The sequence below is a fragment of the Zonotrichia albicollis genome, chromosome 11, assembly GCF_047830755.1.
Source record: "Zonotrichia albicollis isolate bZonAlb1 chromosome 11, bZonAlb1.hap1, whole genome shotgun sequence".
Classification (NCBI taxonomy): Eukaryota; Metazoa; Chordata; class Aves; order Passeriformes; family Passerellidae; genus Zonotrichia; species Zonotrichia albicollis.
This window is the reverse complement of record NC_133829.1, coordinates 7,776,223-7,795,443: the sequence shown is the minus strand read 5'-3', so window position 1 is coordinate 7,795,443 and position 19,221 is coordinate 7,776,223. Positions and strand designations below refer to the sequence as shown.

The 19,221-nt window shown below is 52.8% G+C and overlaps 2 protein-coding genes across 2 annotated transcripts in view; one reads left to right on the top strand and one right to left on the bottom strand.

The window, feature by feature from the left end:
• The first annotated feature begins 21 nt into the window (after positions 1 to 21).
• On the top strand, positions 22 to 12,613 carry POLG (DNA polymerase gamma, catalytic subunit). The gene is made up of 23 exons (XM_005483436.4): positions 22 to 132; positions 940 to 1,548; positions 2,349 to 2,544; positions 2,908 to 3,075; positions 3,317 to 3,463; positions 4,065 to 4,144; positions 4,342 to 4,524; positions 4,609 to 4,772; positions 4,973 to 5,096; positions 5,171 to 5,395; positions 5,611 to 5,725; positions 5,909 to 5,980; positions 6,073 to 6,192; positions 6,371 to 6,531; positions 6,633 to 6,686; positions 6,773 to 6,890; positions 7,638 to 7,773; positions 7,862 to 8,108; positions 8,574 to 8,696; positions 8,980 to 9,151; positions 9,403 to 9,611; positions 10,621 to 10,778; positions 11,823 to 12,613. The coding sequence occupies exons 2-23, from the start codon at positions 965 to 967 to the stop codon at positions 11,882 to 11,884; spliced, it is 3,618 nt and encodes a 1,205-aa protein (XP_005483493.2). The 5' UTR covers positions 22 to 132; positions 940 to 964; the 3' UTR covers positions 11,885 to 12,613.
• The window catches only part of FANCI (FA complementation group I), a 23,653-nt gene continuing 16,440 nt past the window's right edge, over positions 12,009 to 19,221 (bottom strand). The window contains exons 26-37 of the mRNA XM_074549236.1: positions 18,789 to 18,905; positions 18,045 to 18,096; positions 17,367 to 17,494; positions 17,174 to 17,242; positions 16,961 to 17,048; positions 16,478 to 16,662; positions 15,794 to 15,850; positions 15,651 to 15,710; positions 14,835 to 14,921; positions 13,656 to 13,751; positions 13,029 to 13,154; positions 12,009 to 12,304 (exon numbers count right to left, since the gene is read on the bottom strand). Of these exons, the coding sequence (XP_074405337.1) occupies positions 12,239 to 12,304; positions 13,029 to 13,154; positions 13,656 to 13,751; positions 14,835 to 14,921; positions 15,651 to 15,710; positions 15,794 to 15,850; positions 16,478 to 16,662; positions 16,961 to 17,048; positions 17,174 to 17,242; positions 17,367 to 17,494; positions 18,045 to 18,096; positions 18,789 to 18,905 (1,131 nt within the window). The 3' untranslated portion in view covers positions 12,009 to 12,238. The remainder of the gene's footprint in view (positions 12,305 to 13,028; positions 13,155 to 13,655; positions 13,752 to 14,834; positions 14,922 to 15,650; positions 15,711 to 15,793; positions 15,851 to 16,477; positions 16,663 to 16,960; positions 17,049 to 17,173; positions 17,243 to 17,366; positions 17,495 to 18,044; positions 18,097 to 18,788; positions 18,906 to 19,221) is intronic.

The window sequence follows — 19,221 nt, the reverse complement described above, 5'->3', positions numbered from 1 at the left end:
TTCCGGCGGGCCGTACCACGAGCGGAGGGGGGCGGGACGGGACGGGACGTCACGGCGGCCGGAAGCTCCCCCGGGCGCTCCGGTTTGGATCTGCCCGCCGACCCAGGCCCCGGTGGCGCTTGCGGGGAGCAGGTGGGGACGGGGGGAATTTGGGGGGGAACATCTGTATGGGGGAAACAGCTGTATGGGGAGGAACAGCTGTATGGGGGAGACGGCTCTGTGGGGAAATATCGGTATGAGCGAACATTTGTACGGCGGGCACGGCTGGATGGGGAGCACGGCTGTACGGGGCAAAACATCTGTATGGGGCATGGCTGTATGGGGGAAACTATCTGCATGGGGAAACGTCTGTTTGGGGGCACGGCTGTATGGTGGGCACAGCTTTATGGGGGAAAACATCTGTATGGGGTAAAACAGCTAAATGAGAGAAAACATCTGTATGGGGACACAGCTATGTGAGAGAAAATGTCTGTATGGGGGCACAGGTATATAGGGGGGAAGGCTGTATAGGGATGCAGCTATATGGGGGACGTGGCTGTATGGAGACACAGCTATATGGCAGACATGGCTCTATGGGAGACACAGCTCTATAGGGGGAAAGGCTGTATAGGGATGCAGCTGTATGGGAGACGCGGCTGTATGGGGACACAGCTATATGGGGGGAAGGCTGTATGGGGGCACTGCTATGTGAGGGAAGGCTGTATGGGGGACATGGCTTTATGGGGACACAGCTATATGGGGGACATATCTGTATGGGAACACAGCTATATGGGAGACACGGCTGTATGGGGGCACAGCTGTATGGGGGGAAGGATGTATGGGGGCACTGCTATGTGGGGGAAGGCTGTATGGGGGCACAGCTGTACAGAGGAGTGTGTTGACAGTGTGTGCATGGCAGTGATCAGTGCTGAGCTCACCCTTTGCCTTTCTCCCCTGCAGCTCCAGCTCCCCTCATCCCAGAGGGATGATGAGGCGTGTGCCCTGGGTGCGCTCGGTGCGGGGCTGCAGCCCCCAGCCCTGGCGCTGCCCCTCCAGCTCCTCAGCCAGCCGCCCCCTGCCAGAAGAGCCCGGCCAGGAGCCATCCACGGGCCAGCGGCGCATGAACCCCCTCAACATCCAGATGCTGTCCAGGAGCCTCCACGAGCAGATCTTCCGCGGCGCCCGTGTGCGCTACTCGGCGGAGGAGGTGCAGCGCAGCGTGCAGCACCTGCAGCAGCACGGGCTGTGGGGCAGGGAGACCTCCACGCTGCCCGACGTGGAGCTGCGCCTGCCCCGCATGTACGGCCGCGACATCGACGAGCACTTTCGGCTGCTGGCCCAGAAGCAGAGCCTGCCCTACCTGGAGGCGGCCGAGGAGCTGCTGCGCTGCCAGCTGCCCCCGCTGCCCGAGCGCTGGGCCTGGCGCCTGGGCTGGACCCGCTACGGCCCCCAGGGCCAGGCAGAGCCCGTGGAGTTCCCCGAGGAGCGGGCGCTGGTGCTGGATGTGGAGGTGTGCGTGGCCGAGGGGCACTGCCCCACGCTGGCCGTGGCCGTGTCCCCGCACGCATGGTGAGATGCGGTGCCAGCAGCAATGCTGGGAACACAGCAGGGCTGGAGGGGATGGTTGTGAGGGGATGGGGATGGTCCTGAGTGGAGCCTCTTCCTGCAGTCCATGCTGGCTGGCAGGGAAGGCACAACAAAGCCCCAGAGAGTGGCTCTGGGATGTGGGGTGTGTGTCCTGCTTAGCTAGAACAGCTCTTGTGACAGTCTTCAAAGGGGTCTGAGGATGAGAGAAGAGATGAGGATCTGACTCCATGTTTCAGAAGACTTGATTTATTATTTTATGATATATATTATATTTCAAACTATACTAAAAGAATAGAAAAAAGGATTTCAGTAGAAGCCTAGCTAAGAATAGAGAAAGAAGGAATGAATAACAAAGGCTTGTGGCTCAGACAGAGAGTCTGAACCAGCTGACTGTGATTGGCCATTAATTAGAAACAACCACATGAGACCAATCACAGATGCACCTGTTGCATTCCACAGCAGCAGATAACCATTGCTTACGTTTTGTTCCTGAGGCCTCTCAGCTTCTCAGGAGGAAAAATCCTAAGGAAAGGATTTTCAGAAAAGATGTCTGTGACAGATGGGGATGGTCCTGAGTGGCGCCTCTTCCTGCAATCCACTGCTGGCTTGCAGGGAAGACACAACAAAGCCCCAGAGCGTGGCTCTGGGATGTGGGGTGTGTGTTCTGCTTAGTACAGCTCTCCCTGGGGTTGTCACCTCCCCCACACATGTGGGGTCCTGTCAGCCCCCCATGGCACTGTAGCTGCTCTGTCACAGCCACAGGTGCCACCTGTCCCCCACAGGTACTCGTGGTGCAGCAGGCGGCTGCTGGAGCAGCGTTACTCCTGGTCCAGCCACCTCACCCTGGCCGACCTCATTCCCATGGAGAGCCCAGCAGGTGCCAGCTGTGCCAGCAAACAGGACTGGACGGAGAGAGTAGTGGTGGGACACAACGTGGCCTTTGACCGGGCATTCATCAAGGAGCAATATCTCATCCAGGTAATCCACTGAGCCTTTGCTGTGCTCTGGCAGCTGCAATTTCTTACCCAGATAATCATTTGTGTTGGCTCTTCAGGGTTATTTTGGCAGATGTTGTTCTGCACAGGTACCTCAGGTTTGTGCTCACTTTGTCCTGCAGAGCAGGTTTGGGTCTGGATCCCTTTAGAGGAGAATATTCTTGCACTATATAGGGCTGCTGGAGGCTGCAGGGGCAGCAGCATTTGTAAACTGACAGTCTGCACTGGGGATGCTTTTGGCTCTCAAAAGGGGAGTGTGGGAGGCAAAAGCAGCTTAAGCAGAGGACTTATAGCTCCTCCAGCATATCCCCAACTCTCTCTTTTTTCCCCCTGTGCTGTGTCCCAGGGCTCCAAGATGCGTTTCCTGGACACCATGAGCATGCACATGGCCATCTCGGGGCTGACGGGCTTCCAGCGCAGCCTCTGGATGGCTGCCAAGCAGGGCAAGAGGAGGGGGCTGCAGCAGGTCAAGGAGCACATGAAGAAAACACGCAGCAAGGCCGAGGGGCCGGCGGTGAGTGAGGGGAGCTGAGCTGCTGGCAGGGCTGTGGGTGCCAGGGGACCCTGTGCTCCTGTGCCAGGGCTGTTTGCTGCTCTTCTGGCAGAGTGGAGCAGCTCCACTGAGTGCAGCTTTCCCAGTGTGTTTCAGATAAGGTGGCCTTGGCTGAAGCTGGAGCAGAGGCATCCTGTACTCCTCCTGATCTTGGCTGCAGCTGGCTGTCCTCCCACGCTGTGTGACCCCCCTGTTGTCACAGGTCACCTCGTGGGACTGGGTGCACGTGAGCAGCATCAACAACCTGGCGGACGTGCACGCGCTCTACGTTGGGGGGGAGCCCCTGGAGAAGGAGGCACGGGAGCTCTTTGTCAAGGGCACCATGGCTGACATCAGGAGCAACTTCCAGGTGCAGGAAGCCATCCTAATGACAGGCAGCAGGAGCTGGAGAGGGGAACGGGGTGGTAGTGGCTGCTGGGGTAGTTTCCATTTTGCTGGGGTAGTTTCCAGGCTGGGTTAGTTTCCCTGCTGGAGTAGTTTCCATTTTGGTGGGGTAGTTTCCATTTTGTGGGGTAGTTTCCATTTTGCTGTGGTAGTTTCCATTTTGTGGGGTAGTTTCCATACTGTGGGGTATTTTCCATACTGCTGGGGTAGTTTCCATTTTGCTGGGGTAGTTTCTACTCTGGGGTTGTTTGCTTGCTGGGGTAGTTTCCATTTTGCTGTGGTAGTTTCCATATTGCTGAGGTAGTTTCCATTTTGCTGGGGTAGTTTCCATTCTGCTGGGGCAGTTTCCATATTGCTGGGGTAGTTTCCATTTTGCTGGGGTAGTTTCCATGCTGGGGCAGTTTCCATATTGCTGGGTTAGTTTCCATTTTGCTGCCCTTCCTTGTAGCCCTGGGTGTGCGTGAGGCTGTGCCCTGCTCTGTGCTCCTGCAGCCCCCATGCCTTGCCCTGTGCTGGCACAGGGGTGGCTGCTTTGCCTGCCCTCACCTGCTGCTGTCCCTCCCCAGGACCTGGTGTCATACTGTGCCCGTGATGTCCAGGCCACCCATGAGGTGTTCCAAGAGCAGCTGCCGCTGTTTATGGAGAGGTGAGAGCTGCCAGCTTCTGGCTGGTGTTGGCCAAGGGGCTGTGGGCTTGGTGGGCACTGGGGAGGGGAAGAGCATCGAGGGTTGTGTGAGGCTGGGAAGCTCTAGATGAAGACTCATTCATGTCTGTTGTAGTCTGGTGCTTCCAGGGCCTGTCCCCTCTGGCAGATTTCTAATTCCTTGCTGCTTTGGGGTCCAGGTGCCCCCACCCTGTCACGTTTGCAGGGATGCTGGAGATGGGAGTGTCCTACCTGCCAGTCAATGGGAATTGGAACAGGTACCTGGATGATGCTCAGGGTATTTATGAGGAGCTGCAGAAGGAGATGAAGAAGTCCCTGATGAACCTGGCCAACGATGCCTGCCAGCTGCTGCATGAGCACAGGTACCCTGGGCTGGTCCATGTGGGGCTGTGGGTGGCTGTGAGGGACAGGAGCAAAGCTGTGGTGTGACAATGGTGTGTCATCAGGTACAAGGATGACCCTTGGCTCTGGGATCTCGAGTGGGACACACAGGAGTTTAAGCAAAAGAAGAATCCAGGGAAGAAAAAGAAGAAGAAGGGTCAGGATGGGAACAGCCAAGTCTCCCCAGCAGCAATGGAAGCAGAAGAGTCAGCCCAGGAGTGGCAGGAGGGTGAGCACAGGGGATCCCTGGGAATGAGGGATGCTCCAGGGCTGCCTTCCCAGGGGTGGACAAGGTTTGCTGCTGCAGGGTGAATCATTGCTGGGCTACGTCCCATGCTTCTGCATGTGGTGTGGGATGGTTTGGTGTCCCTGTCCCTAGAAGGGTGGCACAGAGGGCCCTTTGCAAGCCAGTTCTCCTTGCCCCAGCAGACCCTGGTCCCCCCAGTGAGGAAGAGGAGCTGAAAGTCTCTGCCAGCCAGCTCTGCCTGGAGCGCCTGAAGGAGACGGTCGCACTGCAACCCAAGAGACTCCAGCACCTGCCAGGCCACCCGGGGTGAGTTGGGCACCCTGTGTGTCCCCAGGGCTGTCCCTGCACTTTCTGACCCTCCCTGCTGCTCCCGTGCCCAGCTGGTACCGCAAGCTGTGCCCGCGGCTGGAGGAGGAGGGCTGGGTGCCTGGGCCCAGCCTCATCAGCCTGCAGATGAGGGTGACCCCGAAGCTGATGCGCCTGGCCTGGGATGGCTTCCCCCTCCACTACTCAGAGAAGCATGGCTGGGGATACCTGGTGCCAGGACGGCAGGACAATTTGCCAGCAGCCCCTGGAGAGAGCGAGGGCCCCTCCTGCCCACACAGGTGAGAGGGATGGGATGGGATGGGATGGGATGGGATGGGATGGGATGGGATGGGATGGGATGGGATGGGATGGGATGGGATGGGATGGGATGGGATGGGATGGGATGCTGGCCTGGGAGTTGCCCAAAGGGGTATCTGGGATCTCCCTGGCGTTCTGCCCAGGTGCTGCCCCGGAGCCTTTGTGGGTGCATCAGCCCTGCCCTCTCCTCTGCCAGGGTGATTGAGAGACTGTACAGGCAGCACTGCCTGGAGAAGGGCAAGGAGCAGCCCCTGGAGCTGGAGGCAGCTGTGGAGGATGAGGTGATGGACAGCAGCACGATCTGGCAGAAGGTGAAGGAAGGGATGGAGGGTCCCTGGTGGGAGGGAGGTGTGGGGCTGTGCTTCCTCCTGTGTGCACGCAGAAACCAGCCCTGTGTGCAGCTCCAGGGGCTGCAAGTAGGAAATTCCCTTTAATAAGGGTTGCTGGAGGATTGGTGTTTGATCTGGCTCCCCCACGGTCCCTCTGTGCTGCAGATGGAGGAGCTGAGCAGGATTGAGGTGGATCCAGAGGAGAAAATGAGCAAAGCAGACCAGAGCCTCGTGCTGGTAAGGGAGGTTTCCTGTGGAATGGGGTGGTGGATTTGTCTCTCTTTTCTTGATTTCCCCCTCCTGGCATTGCCTGACTTTGCTGGTCGCAGGAGGAGATGGAAGAGCTGAGGTGTGCAGAGAAGAAGAGCAAACCCTCCTTCCACCATGGCAATGGTCCCTACAACGATGTCAACATCCCTGGGTGCTGGTTCTTCAAGCTGCCTCACAAGGCAAGCTGGGGCTCCTGGGGCTCTTCCTGTCCCCACAGTGCTGCTGGGACCCACATGATCTCATCCATGGGATTGGGTGGGACAAATCCATTTCTGTAGCTGGGACTGGGGGAGCACAGAGCTTTGCTGATGTGGAGTGGAGGCTTGCTGAGCCCTGACACCTCTTCTGCTGCTAAAGGATGGGAATGATAACAATGTGGGAAGCCCTTTTGCCAAGGATTTCCTGCCCCAGATGGAGGACGGCACCCTGCGGGCTGCTGTGGGCCGCACCCACGGGACAAGAGCTCTTGAGATTAACAAAATGATCTCATTTTGGAGGAATGCTCACAAGAGGATCAGGTGAGCAGCTGCTTTCATGGTCGCACCTCTGTGGGTGGAGGCAGGGGTGTTTGTGTGGATGCACAGGGGCTCAGCATCTCACCTGCCACGTGTCCCCTCAGTTCCCAGATGGTGGTGTGGCTGAAGAAGGGGGAGCTGCCTCGTGTGGTGACCAGGTACAGAATCCAAATCCGGACTGTTCCCTTTACCCTGCACCAGGAGGGCTCTTGCAGGGTGATGCTCATCCTTGCCTCTGTCCCAGGCATCCTGACTACAACGAGGAGGAGAGTTATGGGGCCATCCTGCCGCAGGTGGTGACCGCAGGCACTGTCACCCGCCGGGCTGTGGAGCCCACCTGGCTGACAGCCAGCAACGCGCGGGTATGGCCACGCTTGGATCCTTGTGGGGGTGTTTTGGGGCTCCCTCTGTGTTTTGGACTGATGGGAGGTGCTTGGTTTGGATATGGATGCTGGATTTGGGGTAGCAGGGTCAGAGCTGGGGTCCTCTTGCTGATGTGCTTCCATGTGGGAGAAAGGAGGGAGTTGGCAGGGGCTCTGGAGCTTCAAGATGTGGTGAAAGGGGAGCAAAAACACCAGCATACCAATTTCTTTTCTCAAGCTCCCTTTCTTCTCTGCTGGAGTAACCAAGTGGGTGATGCTCCACATGAGTTAAACCCAGTTTTGACATTGAGAGCAAAACTTAGGGGTGTAGGGGGATAGAATATAAGAAAATAAAGATAGTGTAGAAAGTAATCTTACCCCTAAGGAGCTGCAACTGGGCCAGTTATCAAAGATTAGGAACAGGGCTGACTTTAACAGGCCACAGCTGTGCCCAAGGAGAAGAAGAGTGCTATAGAAGAGTGGGGTGGCTGGTTAGGAAGTTAACTGGGGTCAGTTGGCTGCTTTGTGAAGAAGAGAGTCAGTACTCTGAGGAGTTGCCCACGAGAAACACCAAGAAGGTGTGAAACTTTTGTGATAAGGAGATAACAGTATGGAACCCCTGCAATAAGATGACAACACAGGGGCACAGGGAGTGCTGTGCCAGCACTCTGTGGCTGTGGGAGGAAGGCTGCTCTTGTGCCATGGAGAAGGAGAGAGGCTTGCTGAGCTGGCCATCGTGTCCTGCAGGCCGACAGGGTGGGCAGTGAGCTGAAGGCCATGGTGCAGGTGCCCCCTGGCTACGTGCTGGTGGGAGCAGATGTGGATTCCCAGGAGCTGTGGATCGCGGCGGTGCTGGGTGAGGCGCAGTTCGCCGGCATGCACGGTGAGCCCGGGGCTCTGCTGGGCAGGGGCCGATCCCTGATCCTCATCCCGATCCCGCGGGGCATCCAACCCCTCCTCCCCTCCCTCAGGCTGCACTGCCTTCGGCTGGATGACCCTGCAGGGCAAGAAGAGCAATGGCACAGACCTGCACAGCAAAACTGCCGCCACCGTGGGCATCAGCCGGGAGCACGCCAAGGTCTTCAACTACGGGCGCATCTATGGGGCAGGGCAGCCCTTCGCTGAGCGGCTGTTGATGCAGTTCAACCACCGGCTCACGCCGCAGCAGGCGCGGGACAAGGCCCAGCAGATGTACGCCGTCACCAAGGGCATCCGCAGGTGGGTGCAGCCTGGCCAGGGCTGGTGGTGGTGCTCCAGCCAGAGGAGCTGGGTTACTCGCTCTCCCCTGCAGGTTTCTGTCACAGATATCTTTTACAGAAAATCCTTTCCTTGGGATTTTAACTCCTGAGAAGCTGAGAGGCCTCAGGAACAAAATGTAAACATTGATTATCTGCTGCTGTGGAATGCAACAGGTGCATCTGTGATTGGCCCATGTTGGTTGTTTCTAATTAATGGCCAATCACAGCCCAGCTGGATCAGACAGAGAGCCCAAGCCACAAGCCTTTGTTATCATTCTTTCCTATTCTATTCTTAGCCAGCCTTCTGCTGAAATCCTTTCTTCTATTCTTTTAGTATAGTTTTAATATAATATATATCATAAAATAATAAATCAAGCCTTCTGAAACATGGAGTCAGATCCTCATCTCTTCCCTCATCCAAAATCCCCTGTGAACACCATCACAGGTTTCATCTCTCCGAGGAGGGGGAGTGGCTGGTGACGAAGCTGGACCTGGCTGTGGACAGGGCAGAGGATGGATCGGTGTCGGCCCAGGATGTCCAGCGGCTCCAGAGAGAAGCCATGAAAGGGTGAGATGGTCTGACCCTGCATGGCTCTGTGGCTTTGGGATGTGAGGGGTAGGGCTGATGGGCAGAGAAGAGAGATGCAGCTGGATAGTCCTGGTCTGCCCTTCCTGCTCCTCCAGGCCCAAGGAGGCTTGATTTGGGCCTGTCAGTCTCACCCACTTTTCCAGTGAACAGTTAGTAAGGTCCCATCCTACTGCCCCAAACCAGGAAGGAGTGTTTGAGGGTCTCAAATGGGGACCTGCAGCCCCCTCCCACTCTTCCAGCAAACCACCCCTCTGCTCCACAGGTCTCGGTGGGAGAAGAAGTGGAATGTGGTGGAGCAAAGAGTGTGGGCTGGAGGCACTGAGTCCGAGATGTTCAACAAGCTGGAGAGCATTGCCTTATCCCCCTCCCCACAGACCCCAGTGCTGGGCTGCCACATCAGCAGGGCCCTGGAGCCTGCCATGGTCAAGGGGGAGGTAAGGATGCAGTTCTGGGATGCTGAGATTTTGGCTTTGCTTATGTATTCTGAAATGGGTGGCTGTTAAGCCCCTCTCAGATTGCTGGAGGCCCAGTAGGCTCTTGTAGCCATTCAGGAAACCCATTGTGCCTTTATCTCCATGCCACCAAGAAAACTCAACCACCCTGAGTTTAACAAATTTCTCCCATGTACAGGTACCATGCCCTTGACTGCAGTGCTCTCTTACTGTCCATCTCTTTCCTTCCCCAGTTTGTGACCAGCAGGGTGAACTGGGTGGTGCAGAGCTCAGCTGTGGACTACCTGCACCTCATGCTGGTTGCCATGAAGTGGCTGTTTGAGGAGTTTGACATCAACGGGCGCTTCTGCATCAGCATCCACGACGAGGTGCGGTACCTGGTGCAGCACCAGGATCGCTACCGGGCTGCCCTGGCCCTGCAGATCACCAACCTCCTCACAAGGTGAGCTCTGATGGCTCTGCTGCCTCCTGGGCAGCAGCAGCTGTGACTCCAGAGTGGGACAGGCAAGCCCCAGGGGCTGGGCTTGGCTCTGCCTGCAGCAAGCTGGTGCAGAGCAGTTTTCTTCTGCTCAGGGCAAGTTAGCAGCACTGGAGGCTGCAGTTCCTTCATGCTATAAATGGACCTCAGCTTTGATTTTCAGGGATAATGTGCTGACAAAAGGGGTTTTTTATCATCAGCTTTTGGCCCTGCAGGGATGGGGCCAGTCACTGGCTGTGCTGGGATGCAAGTGCATCACTTTGTCTCCCTTTGGGTCTGCAGCTGTCACATGGCAGCAACCTTTGGGCTTGGTTGAGGAGCTGGGAGCCTGAAACTGTCCCATCCCTCATGCCCTGCTGCCTTCAGGGGACAGCAAGGGGCATGGCCCATCTCTGCTGTGAGCACCAGTGCTGTCCCCCCTCCCACAGTGTGGGGTGTTCCTGCTGCTTCCCTGCCCCACACAGAATTAAGCTCAGCCTAGAAACTCCTGACCTCCAATGGCTCCCATTGATCCAGCTCTGTCCCAGCCAGCTTTGCCAAATCCCCCTCCCAGCACCGTGGGGTGTTTGGTTACACAGGAGCTGGCCAAGGTGAGCTGTTGCTCCTGTGTGGAGGCAGGAATGACACAAACAGCCTTTCTGCAGCCACAGCAGGGCAGGCACCCTGATGTTCCTGCCTTTGTGCTGGCTCCTGTGAGCACAGGGCTTCCTGCTGGGAAAATCCTGCATCTGCTCTGCCTGCCAGGGAGGATTAGCCAGCAGTGAGGGGCTTGATTCTTCCCTTTTCTTGAGGAGGCTCCATTCCTTCCAAGGAGGCACCATTGCTGTTCCTCCCTTGCTCACTATAGCAATTCCTGACCCTCCTGCTATCCAGGGCTTAGAAAGCTCCTTGTCCCCCCCCGCTGAATGAGAATACCCTGTGAGGGGTGGCTGGCCAGTTTGGTAAATGTGGCTGATGCTTTCTTGCTCTGCAGGTGCATGTTTGCCTACAAACTGGGCCTCCAGGACCTGCCACAGTCGGTGGCTTTCTTCAGTGCAGTGGATATTGACCAGTGCTTGAGGAAAGAGGTGACCATGAACTGTGTGACACCATCAAATCCCATGGGCATGGAGAAGTATGGCATCCCTCAAGGTGAGCAGTGGCCCCTGGAATCTCCTCTGCATGAGCCTTCCCAGCTTAAGCAGAGCACTTGGCCTGAGCAGTCATTCCCTGAGGGCTCTGCTCAGCTGAGGCACCTCATGAGCCCCTTGGTTCCTGGCACATCCTCTGACCTGCAGGGCTGCCCCTCCTTCCTCAGTCCTCAAGTGTTCATGCTGCTGCTTTCCAAATATTTGTGAGTGATGAGCCAGGCCTGGCTCTGTTCTCCCACACTTTGTTTGCTTTGTGCCCCTTGGAGGAGCCCTCCTGTGCACTTTTAACACAAACCAAATTTAATTTCTTCTTCTCTGAAAGGAAGCACCTCAGCAACCTTGTTTTGTCAGTTTTGCCCTGCAGACCCAAAATCTTTCATTCTTTTCCCTCCTTCCCTGCTGTCCCTTAGCCAAGCACTGCTCTGGTGTTGCTGGGTGCTTCCTCAGCAGTCCCAAGGCCTCAAGCCATCCCTGTCTGCTCTCAGTGTAGCCCTCCAATTGCTGCAAGCAAACATTTAACTCGTGGTTGGGAAAGCAGCTCCTCCTCACTGTGCAGCAGCTCTTCCCCACATAAGGGAAGAACCTGCCCTCACATTTTTTCTCTCAGTCACTGCACACATCAGATGCTCTGCCCTTAAATAGCCTTTATTAGGACTCTTACAGGCAAAGGGTGCTTTCAGAAACAGGATTTGTGCTCTGTAGGCAAAATGGGCACTTTTCACCAAGAACAAGGCAAATTAAACTAGTGCATCACAATTAGGGTCAGCAAAAACATAACAGCAAAACCAGCCTGGGCAGAGGAAGCTGTGGCCTCTGGCTGCTCAGGAGATGCACACAGCAGCTTCAGCTCCAAGGCACAACAGCTCATGTTCCCAGCTCCCTACTGGTGCTGGTTTCTGCATTCCCACCACCACCCAAAACACAAGTTTGAATAAATTTAGGGCGTTCTGTGCTAGGTGCTCTGAAATAAAGCAGATCTCAACCATTGCTCTCTTGCATTGCACAGTGTGTACTGCAGGGAACTGACTGTCCCCTTGTCTTCCAGGGGAAGCACTGGACATATATCAGATAATTGAAATAACCAAAGGTTTGCTGGAGAAGCAGTGACGACACCAGAGGGCCAGGACAATTGTCCAGACTGCGTGCCAAAGCCTCCCTGTCCTTTCAGAAGCAGATCTTTTGGCAGGGACTGACTGATCCCAGCTGCTCCCTTTCCCTTTTGCTGTAAGAAGGGATATTCCTAGGGAAGATTCAAATAGCAGAGGCACTTCTGATGGCAGCAGCCAGCTGTGAAACCTGAGACAGGGGCCAGAGTTGCTCCCCTGGACACAAAAGAAGAAGGCAGAAGCATCTGGCAAGAGAAGCAATAAACCATCATCTCCATATCTGCAGCCTCTGAGACCGAGGAGAGTCGACCATGGAATGGGCACTGTGAGAGGAGGCAGTGGCAGCAGCTCCAGTTTATTTTTTTCTCTGTCTCTTCTTTTTGGGTTCCTGGTTCTCATCTGTCTGCTCTGCTGTGCTGCTCTGGAGAGGGGAGGGAGAGAGCACAAGTAGAGTGTGAGTAGTCTAAGGAATGGTTACCTACAGCAAGAAGCCAGCTGTGCAGAACAGGATTTAACTTTTTTTTTCTCACTAGCAAAATGACCTGAATATGGGATTCCTGTCAGCCCCTGAGACTTTCCCCATGGGCCACCCCCTCCCCACTTCATGCTGGAACTTAGACCACAGGCTACCAGTGGCACAGGACAGGGACTCTGTCCTGGGTTTTGGCTTGTGGAAACACTCAGGAAAATATGGACAGAAGCACCAATAAAAACCTGGACAATCAGCAGAGTAACCTGTTTATTTTTCTTAGCCAGCGTGTTGCAGTGCCTTTACCAGCACTATGTTGTAGAGGTGGGTCTGAGGAGAATGATGCCTTGTAGAATTTGCCCTGACAGGTCTTTATCTACAAAAACTTGCATACAAAACCACTTTGCATTGTGCTGCAAAGGTCTGATTCTGGCTAACAGTTCCACTTCCCCAAGAGCAGGGACACAGAGCTGGTGCATGAAAATAAAGGCTGCTTGAGGCAGCGGGCTGGGGTGTAGGGGGTGTTCTGAGAGAAGCTGTTCACTCATTCCCATCAGCCTAGTATTAAAGTGAGAGCTAACCCAGGGAAGACAAGCTGTTCTGCACAACTCACAAATACAGCTGGCTTCTAAAGAGGAGGAAAGCTCTCAGTAAGAGCAGCTGGATGAACTCTGACCTGGTCGTTGTGGGGCTCGTTCTCAGCATCCTCGGCGTTGCGCTCCTGCAGGGCGCTGTCCAGCACAGAGGCGTTGATGCGGAAATCCCGGGAGGTGCTCAGCTTCATGTACTGCATCAGGTTCACCTGCAGCAACCCAGGGGAAACATTCAGCCAGGAGCCTCTTAAGTTTAGTTTCCAACCCTGCCTAGTCCTTTGCACAGCACTGGAACAGAGTCCATCACAGTAATCATGCAGGATTGAAGCGCAAGGAGGGTGAAAAAGCTCCTGCCCCTGTGCAGTCCAGCGGCCCATTTACATTCTCCTAAAAGTCAAGTGATTGCCAGCTGCTCTCACTGTAGGACCTTGTTGTGGTACATTTCATGACACAGACTGGGGAAGAGTGAGGAAAGCTGGCACGAGGTGTGCATGGTTCTGCTCCATCAGGAACCACAGATGTGGACTGATGTTGGCACAGGCTAATATCAATGTGGCAACAGTTCAGCAGTGTTGAGCCACGAGCACAGGCAGGGGCTGAAAGGTCCCTACATCTTCCTAATTTGAGCATTAACAGAGACAGCCTTCCACCATGCCATTGATCCCACTGTTCACCAGGTTCAGGTTGCAGATCTCTCTGCTTTACTTTACCTTTGACTTCTTGGAGAGATGGATAAGGAACTTCTCATATTGCTCAATTGCAAAAATCAGGTTTGGGATTGGCTTGGTCTCCCGAAGCACCTTGGCCTGAAATGTGAGAGGAGTGAGATGGGTCAGATTAGGAAGGGCACAATGGCACTGTAGTGTGACATGAACACCAGAACATTCCCAGTTTAGAAAAGAGTCTTCAGTAGCCTTGCTCTGTACCAGTCCTGCTCCACCCTGCAAGCCTTGCCAGCTTTGTCACTAGCTTTAAATAGACTCCCAGGATGGTTCTGCAGTGAGGCTCTCCTGTGCATTGTTTTGTACTCTGCCTGCAGTCCACAGCCCTGACATCCCTGTCAGCAGCTCCTCTGCTCCAGCTCTCCCAAGGCACCACAAGCACGAGCCATCCAAGCAAGGAGCACCCTGACGTTTCACCACATTGTTGTCCTGCTTATTCACCAGCACTGGTGTTTGTTCCCCATGGTGACAGAGTGGTGAAGGACATGCAGCATTTCAGCCCATTTCCATACACTCAGGGAAATGCTAGGAAGATCATACTTGTGGCTTTTTAAAACCCTTAACATCACAGGAATGTCTGGGACAGCTGACGAGACGGAGGAAATGCTGTCTGGGAGCACAAACAAAGGACATCAAGGACCAGGAACCTGCCAGTCTGCTCCCTTGCTCCCAAACAAATAATCCAGTCATTTTCAACTGCTTTACTTTAGTGGAACCCATGCCTTCCCTCATCTTTAAATGTACTGATTAAATTAAGAAACACTTAAAGAGGATGCAACATCAGTTCCAATAAATTAGCCCATATCTCTAATTTCATAGCTTACCCCAAATGGTGAAAATACCAGACAAGGCAGACTATCCAGATTGACCTTTGTTTCATGTCCATGGGATTTTAAGCTGCATTTAGTGAAGATGGCTTTTTTTTTGTTGTTTTTTTTTTTTTAGTTTGTTTGTTTGTTTGTTTGTGGGTTTTTTTGGTTTTTTTTTTTGTATTTTGTTTGGTTGTGCTTTTTTAGACTTTTCTCTGAAATTACAGTATATTAAATTTCGTTTTCACTTAAAGGCCCAAATGACAAATTGTCTGGTGATCTGTAAGAAGTCACCAGGTACCACAAACCTCGAGGTGTATGATCCTGCCTATGTTCTCATGGAGTGAGTCAGTCTTACCATTACTGTGGAGACTGCAGCAGCTTCATCCTCTTTCTTCTTCTTTTTCTTCTCTTCTACAAAGCTTAAGCTCTCACTGTGGATGTTCTGAAGGAGAATGCCAAAAGATGTGTCATTAGAGGGTAAGCAGGGAAGAAAGGCTAGCCAAGAAAGGCCAGAGAAGTCCTTGCTCTAGCCAGCTCAAAGCATTACCAGCTAGGTAACAGAAAGGTAGCAATATAAGGGTAGAATTGGGTGTGATCTCAAAAAAAAAAAAAAACAACAAAAAAAAAACCCCCAAAACCAAGAAAGAAACTTATTTTGTAATTTATACAATCAGAAATATGCATGCATGAGAAATCTCCAGCAGTGATAGCTCTGCACACCACGACACCTTCCCCAATATGTTGTAAAATTTCTGTGGTCCTCACATAAGTACCCAGGTCCTCTCCAGGCAGATAAATCCCAGCTCCAGCACTGCAGTCTTTGGCACCCACATTACTTCACACTGTGATGACTGCAGTGTTGTTGACCTTTATTTGCCATTGTGGTTAACAGCAGCATTAATCTCATCCAAAAAGCCCCACATGAATAGAGGGGGAAAAAAACCCAGCTAAAGCTCAGCTCCTTCCCTGCTCAAGCAGAAATCAGCATGTTCAGTCCCAATGGTGCTGAAATGTCTTATGCTATATTTGACAAAGTAAAGCTTGAACTGTAAGAAACTCAGGTCATGTCAAGAAGATTAATAATCCCCAAGAGTGCCTGTGTACTGAAGCTGATACACCACTCAGCATCAGACAGACTGCCTGTGATTCTGCCAGTTAATTCAGGCCTCACCTGTACGTAAGTAATGAATGAGTAACACTGTGGGGTCAGATGGGAGCCTGAGAGCTTCACCTGCAAAGGAGCAGACAGAGAGGCTGCTGTTACTCCTAACTCAAGGCAATGAGCCATTTCCCCAGGAATTTGCTCACACTCACCAGCTTTTCCAGTCTTCCTGGGATGGTATTGGAGCTGCTGCGGCAAGCCTGGATATACTGCAAGGAAAAGAGGAGTTTCTTCTAGGTGTGCTGTTCCCATCCTGTGTCCAGCTGCAGCTCAAAGCAGCTCACACAGTGGCACAGTGGGGAGGGCAGGATTTGCACAGATATCCTCCCCAGTGGCTGGTTATATCCCAAATGGCATGTCTGCATTCCAGAGCTGAGAGGAGAGCTCTGGGGCAGTCACCACCTCATGGAGCTCAAAGGAGCTCCACAGGCTTGTGTTTCATGGCCCAGTTCCCCCAGGTCCTGCTTCAGGGAATGGGAATGAGAGGCAAGGGCAGAGCTGGTGAGCACTGTGAGAACACTGAGTGCCCTTCATTGTGCACAGTTGTGCAGAGCAACCCACAGCACACACTGGAAACAGCAACTGCAAGCCATGCAAAGCCAAATTCAGCTGGAGAGAAGCTTGCCTTTTATCTCCCCTGGTACAACTATCACTGCTCAGAAAGGGCATGAAATTGAGGGCATGAAAGCCAGCAGAACAAGGGCTCAACTCCTTCAAGAGATCAACAGGCCAGTCCTGAGCATAGCTGCTGCCAGGGGTCACTGTGAGCTTGCTGCAGCAGATGGGGAAAAGGATTTTAGCTCAGAGGCAGCCCACTGTCAGCAGAGCACACTCACATGTTTGATGAGGGAGGTGAGAATTGTGTATGTCTTGCTGAGGCTTCTCAGCAGTGTGTCCACACAGCTCCCTGCTGGGAGTGCAGTCTGCACCAGCTCATGATAGACTGTCAGAAGAGTTCCTAGCTGCAGAATTACACCTTTCTCCAGAGCCTGAGTTTGGTTTGATGCCTGAGAGGGGTCTTCTACAAGAAAGAGATGAATATCTGGTGAATATATATCCAATGAATCCAGTTGTGCAGGTGGGAGGCACAAAAGACCATGTTTGGGTCTGATGCATAAAGCCCCATTGGGGCAAGGGGAAAATAATCACTGGAGACATTTTATGACAACACCCTTATCTTACTTTGTTCATGTGGAACCAACTCAAGGCAGAGTTTAACCTGACCTCAGATGATGCTCTCTCAAAATCCTCTTTTTGCTCTCTGTCTTTACCTGTTTTTGACAAAGCTGTAACAGTAAGAACTGGACCACTTTCATTACCTGATGTGTCTGACCCCAGACTGGTGAGTTTCTTGATAAGCCAATCCACCTCTTCAAGGACCTTATCCACCTGACCCAGAACCAGCAGCTGAGACAGAAACCAATAACAAAACAGGTTTTTGGAGAAGTTTGGCACAACAGGAACCTGCAAGCTGCTCCAAGCACAATAGCCCTGGACTCTGCAGGTGTCACACACAGGCTGTTCTGACTCACACAGACAGTGGGGGCTGCAGTCTTGGCATTCACTACGGCAAAATGGCACCGACCCTCCACTTCTATATCCTGGGCAGAATAAAGAAAACAAATCCTGGTAAGAATTGAACTGCTGTCACACAGTTTGCACCAGAGATGCACTCAGTTCTGACAGCACTATGTGAAGAAGAGCTCGGCTGCTCCTGCATCATACCTGATCTATATCTCCCAGGCAGGCATGGATGTCTTGTGCAAGCTCCCGCAGGAGCCCAACAGGGCTCTTGTAGAGAACGTGGACACTGAAGAGCAGAGACAGCAAGCCCTTGCAGCAGGAAATATCCTCTGTGGGGAAGAGAAAGTGACACAGTGCCAGGTGCAGAGCTTGCCTAGCTACTTAGGAACATCAGACATCCAGTGAGGGAAAGTCTCAGATTCAGTATGGATTCAGCAGTAGGTGAAAATCCTATCAAAATACCCCAGCTACAAAAGTAAGGTTTATAACATCAGGCATCCCTTGTAATAGTAAGAGGAACTATGGCCCACTGGAGCTGTTGGGTCACAGAAAAATGGTGACCAAAAGCACAGAGAAAGTGCAATACAAACCCTGGTAAGAGTACTGTCTTTCCAGAGTATAAATCCCAATTTGAGCCTAAATAACAAGGCAGAAAAGTCAAGTATGTGAGTGGCTTCCTTTCCTTCAGAAATGCTAATAGTTTTAGAGATAGAGCTCCCTCTCTAAAACTTGTACTTATATCACAATGTTGTGGCAATCTGCCACAGAATGGAACCTGAATGTGTCTTGACAAAGAGGTAAAACCAGGACAGAGCATGTAAGGGTCTAATGTCAGACCTGACACATCACATCTAAACATGCTCCTCAAAGCTTACTTACCAAGAGCATTTTCTTTGCAAACTTTGACTGTCCAAGTCAGGAACTGAAGGAACTATTTAAGAGGAGAAAAGATACCATGACTTTGAAACAGAATTCAAAACACAAAACTACTAGTAATAAAAATCCAAGACAATGAATCATAGCAGAGGAAGGTGAGTAGGGAACCCACTGTGCCCTGTGAAGTTCCACAAGGGACACTTAGCCCACTAACAAGTCAAAAACTGAGACCCAGGACAGGGTAATGGCTATACATCCCCTTGGACAGAGTAACAGCTCCATTTAATTTAAGGTAAATGATGGCTCCAGACTTCTGGCACACTTAGTGCAGTTCCTAGCTTGTAAAATTGGGGCACTTTAGAAAATGACTCCTTGCATGGAAGGAATTAGGCACTCAGCCAGTTTGGACTGGACACAAGTCTGCTGGCCTTTTTTGCCTCTACTCCCATGTGGAGGCCACACCACAACCAGGCTATGTTAGGAGTCCCTGCTCAGGCAAACAAATCATTCAGGTGCCCAAAGGCAGGATCAGAATGTGCAGGAGTGGGATGGCAAGACAACTTCCTCTGAAGTGTCCTTGCAGGTGTATGACAGGACAGCCCTTCACAGTGTAACAGGACTGTCCCTTTGACCTGGTGGGGTCGGTGGGAGGAGGCAAGGACACATGCCAGAGCCCACAGATTCCAACCCCATCTGATAATCTCTTCCCACACCCCTGGCTATGACACCCAGCCACTATGTGAGTACCTGTTGTGAGGCTGGGTCCAGCAGTTTGGACAGTGTGGAGAGAACAGTGATGAGTGACTGTGTTTCCTTGGCATTGAAGTCATCTTCAGCACTGCTGAGCTGGTTCACCAGGGACCTCTGGTTAGGGGAAGGAAAACACTCCCTGAGTGTGAATATGTGTTGCATAAGCAAATAACCAGAAGCAGCAAGGAGAATGACAAAGAGTACAAAAACAGGACTCTTCTCAAGAACAAGTGCTGATTTTTGATAGGAGTGCTTACATACAGCCTGCAGATGGTCAGTGTGACTTTTAGAATACTCAGGTAAGTTTATGCTGCACTGAAGAACCCATAGTTCTGTAAACACACATGCACATCCACCCACCCTAAAGAAGCTTTCCTCAGGGATCAGAAACTTCTCTGAACTGCTAGTGAGTCAGTGCCACAGTTGCTAT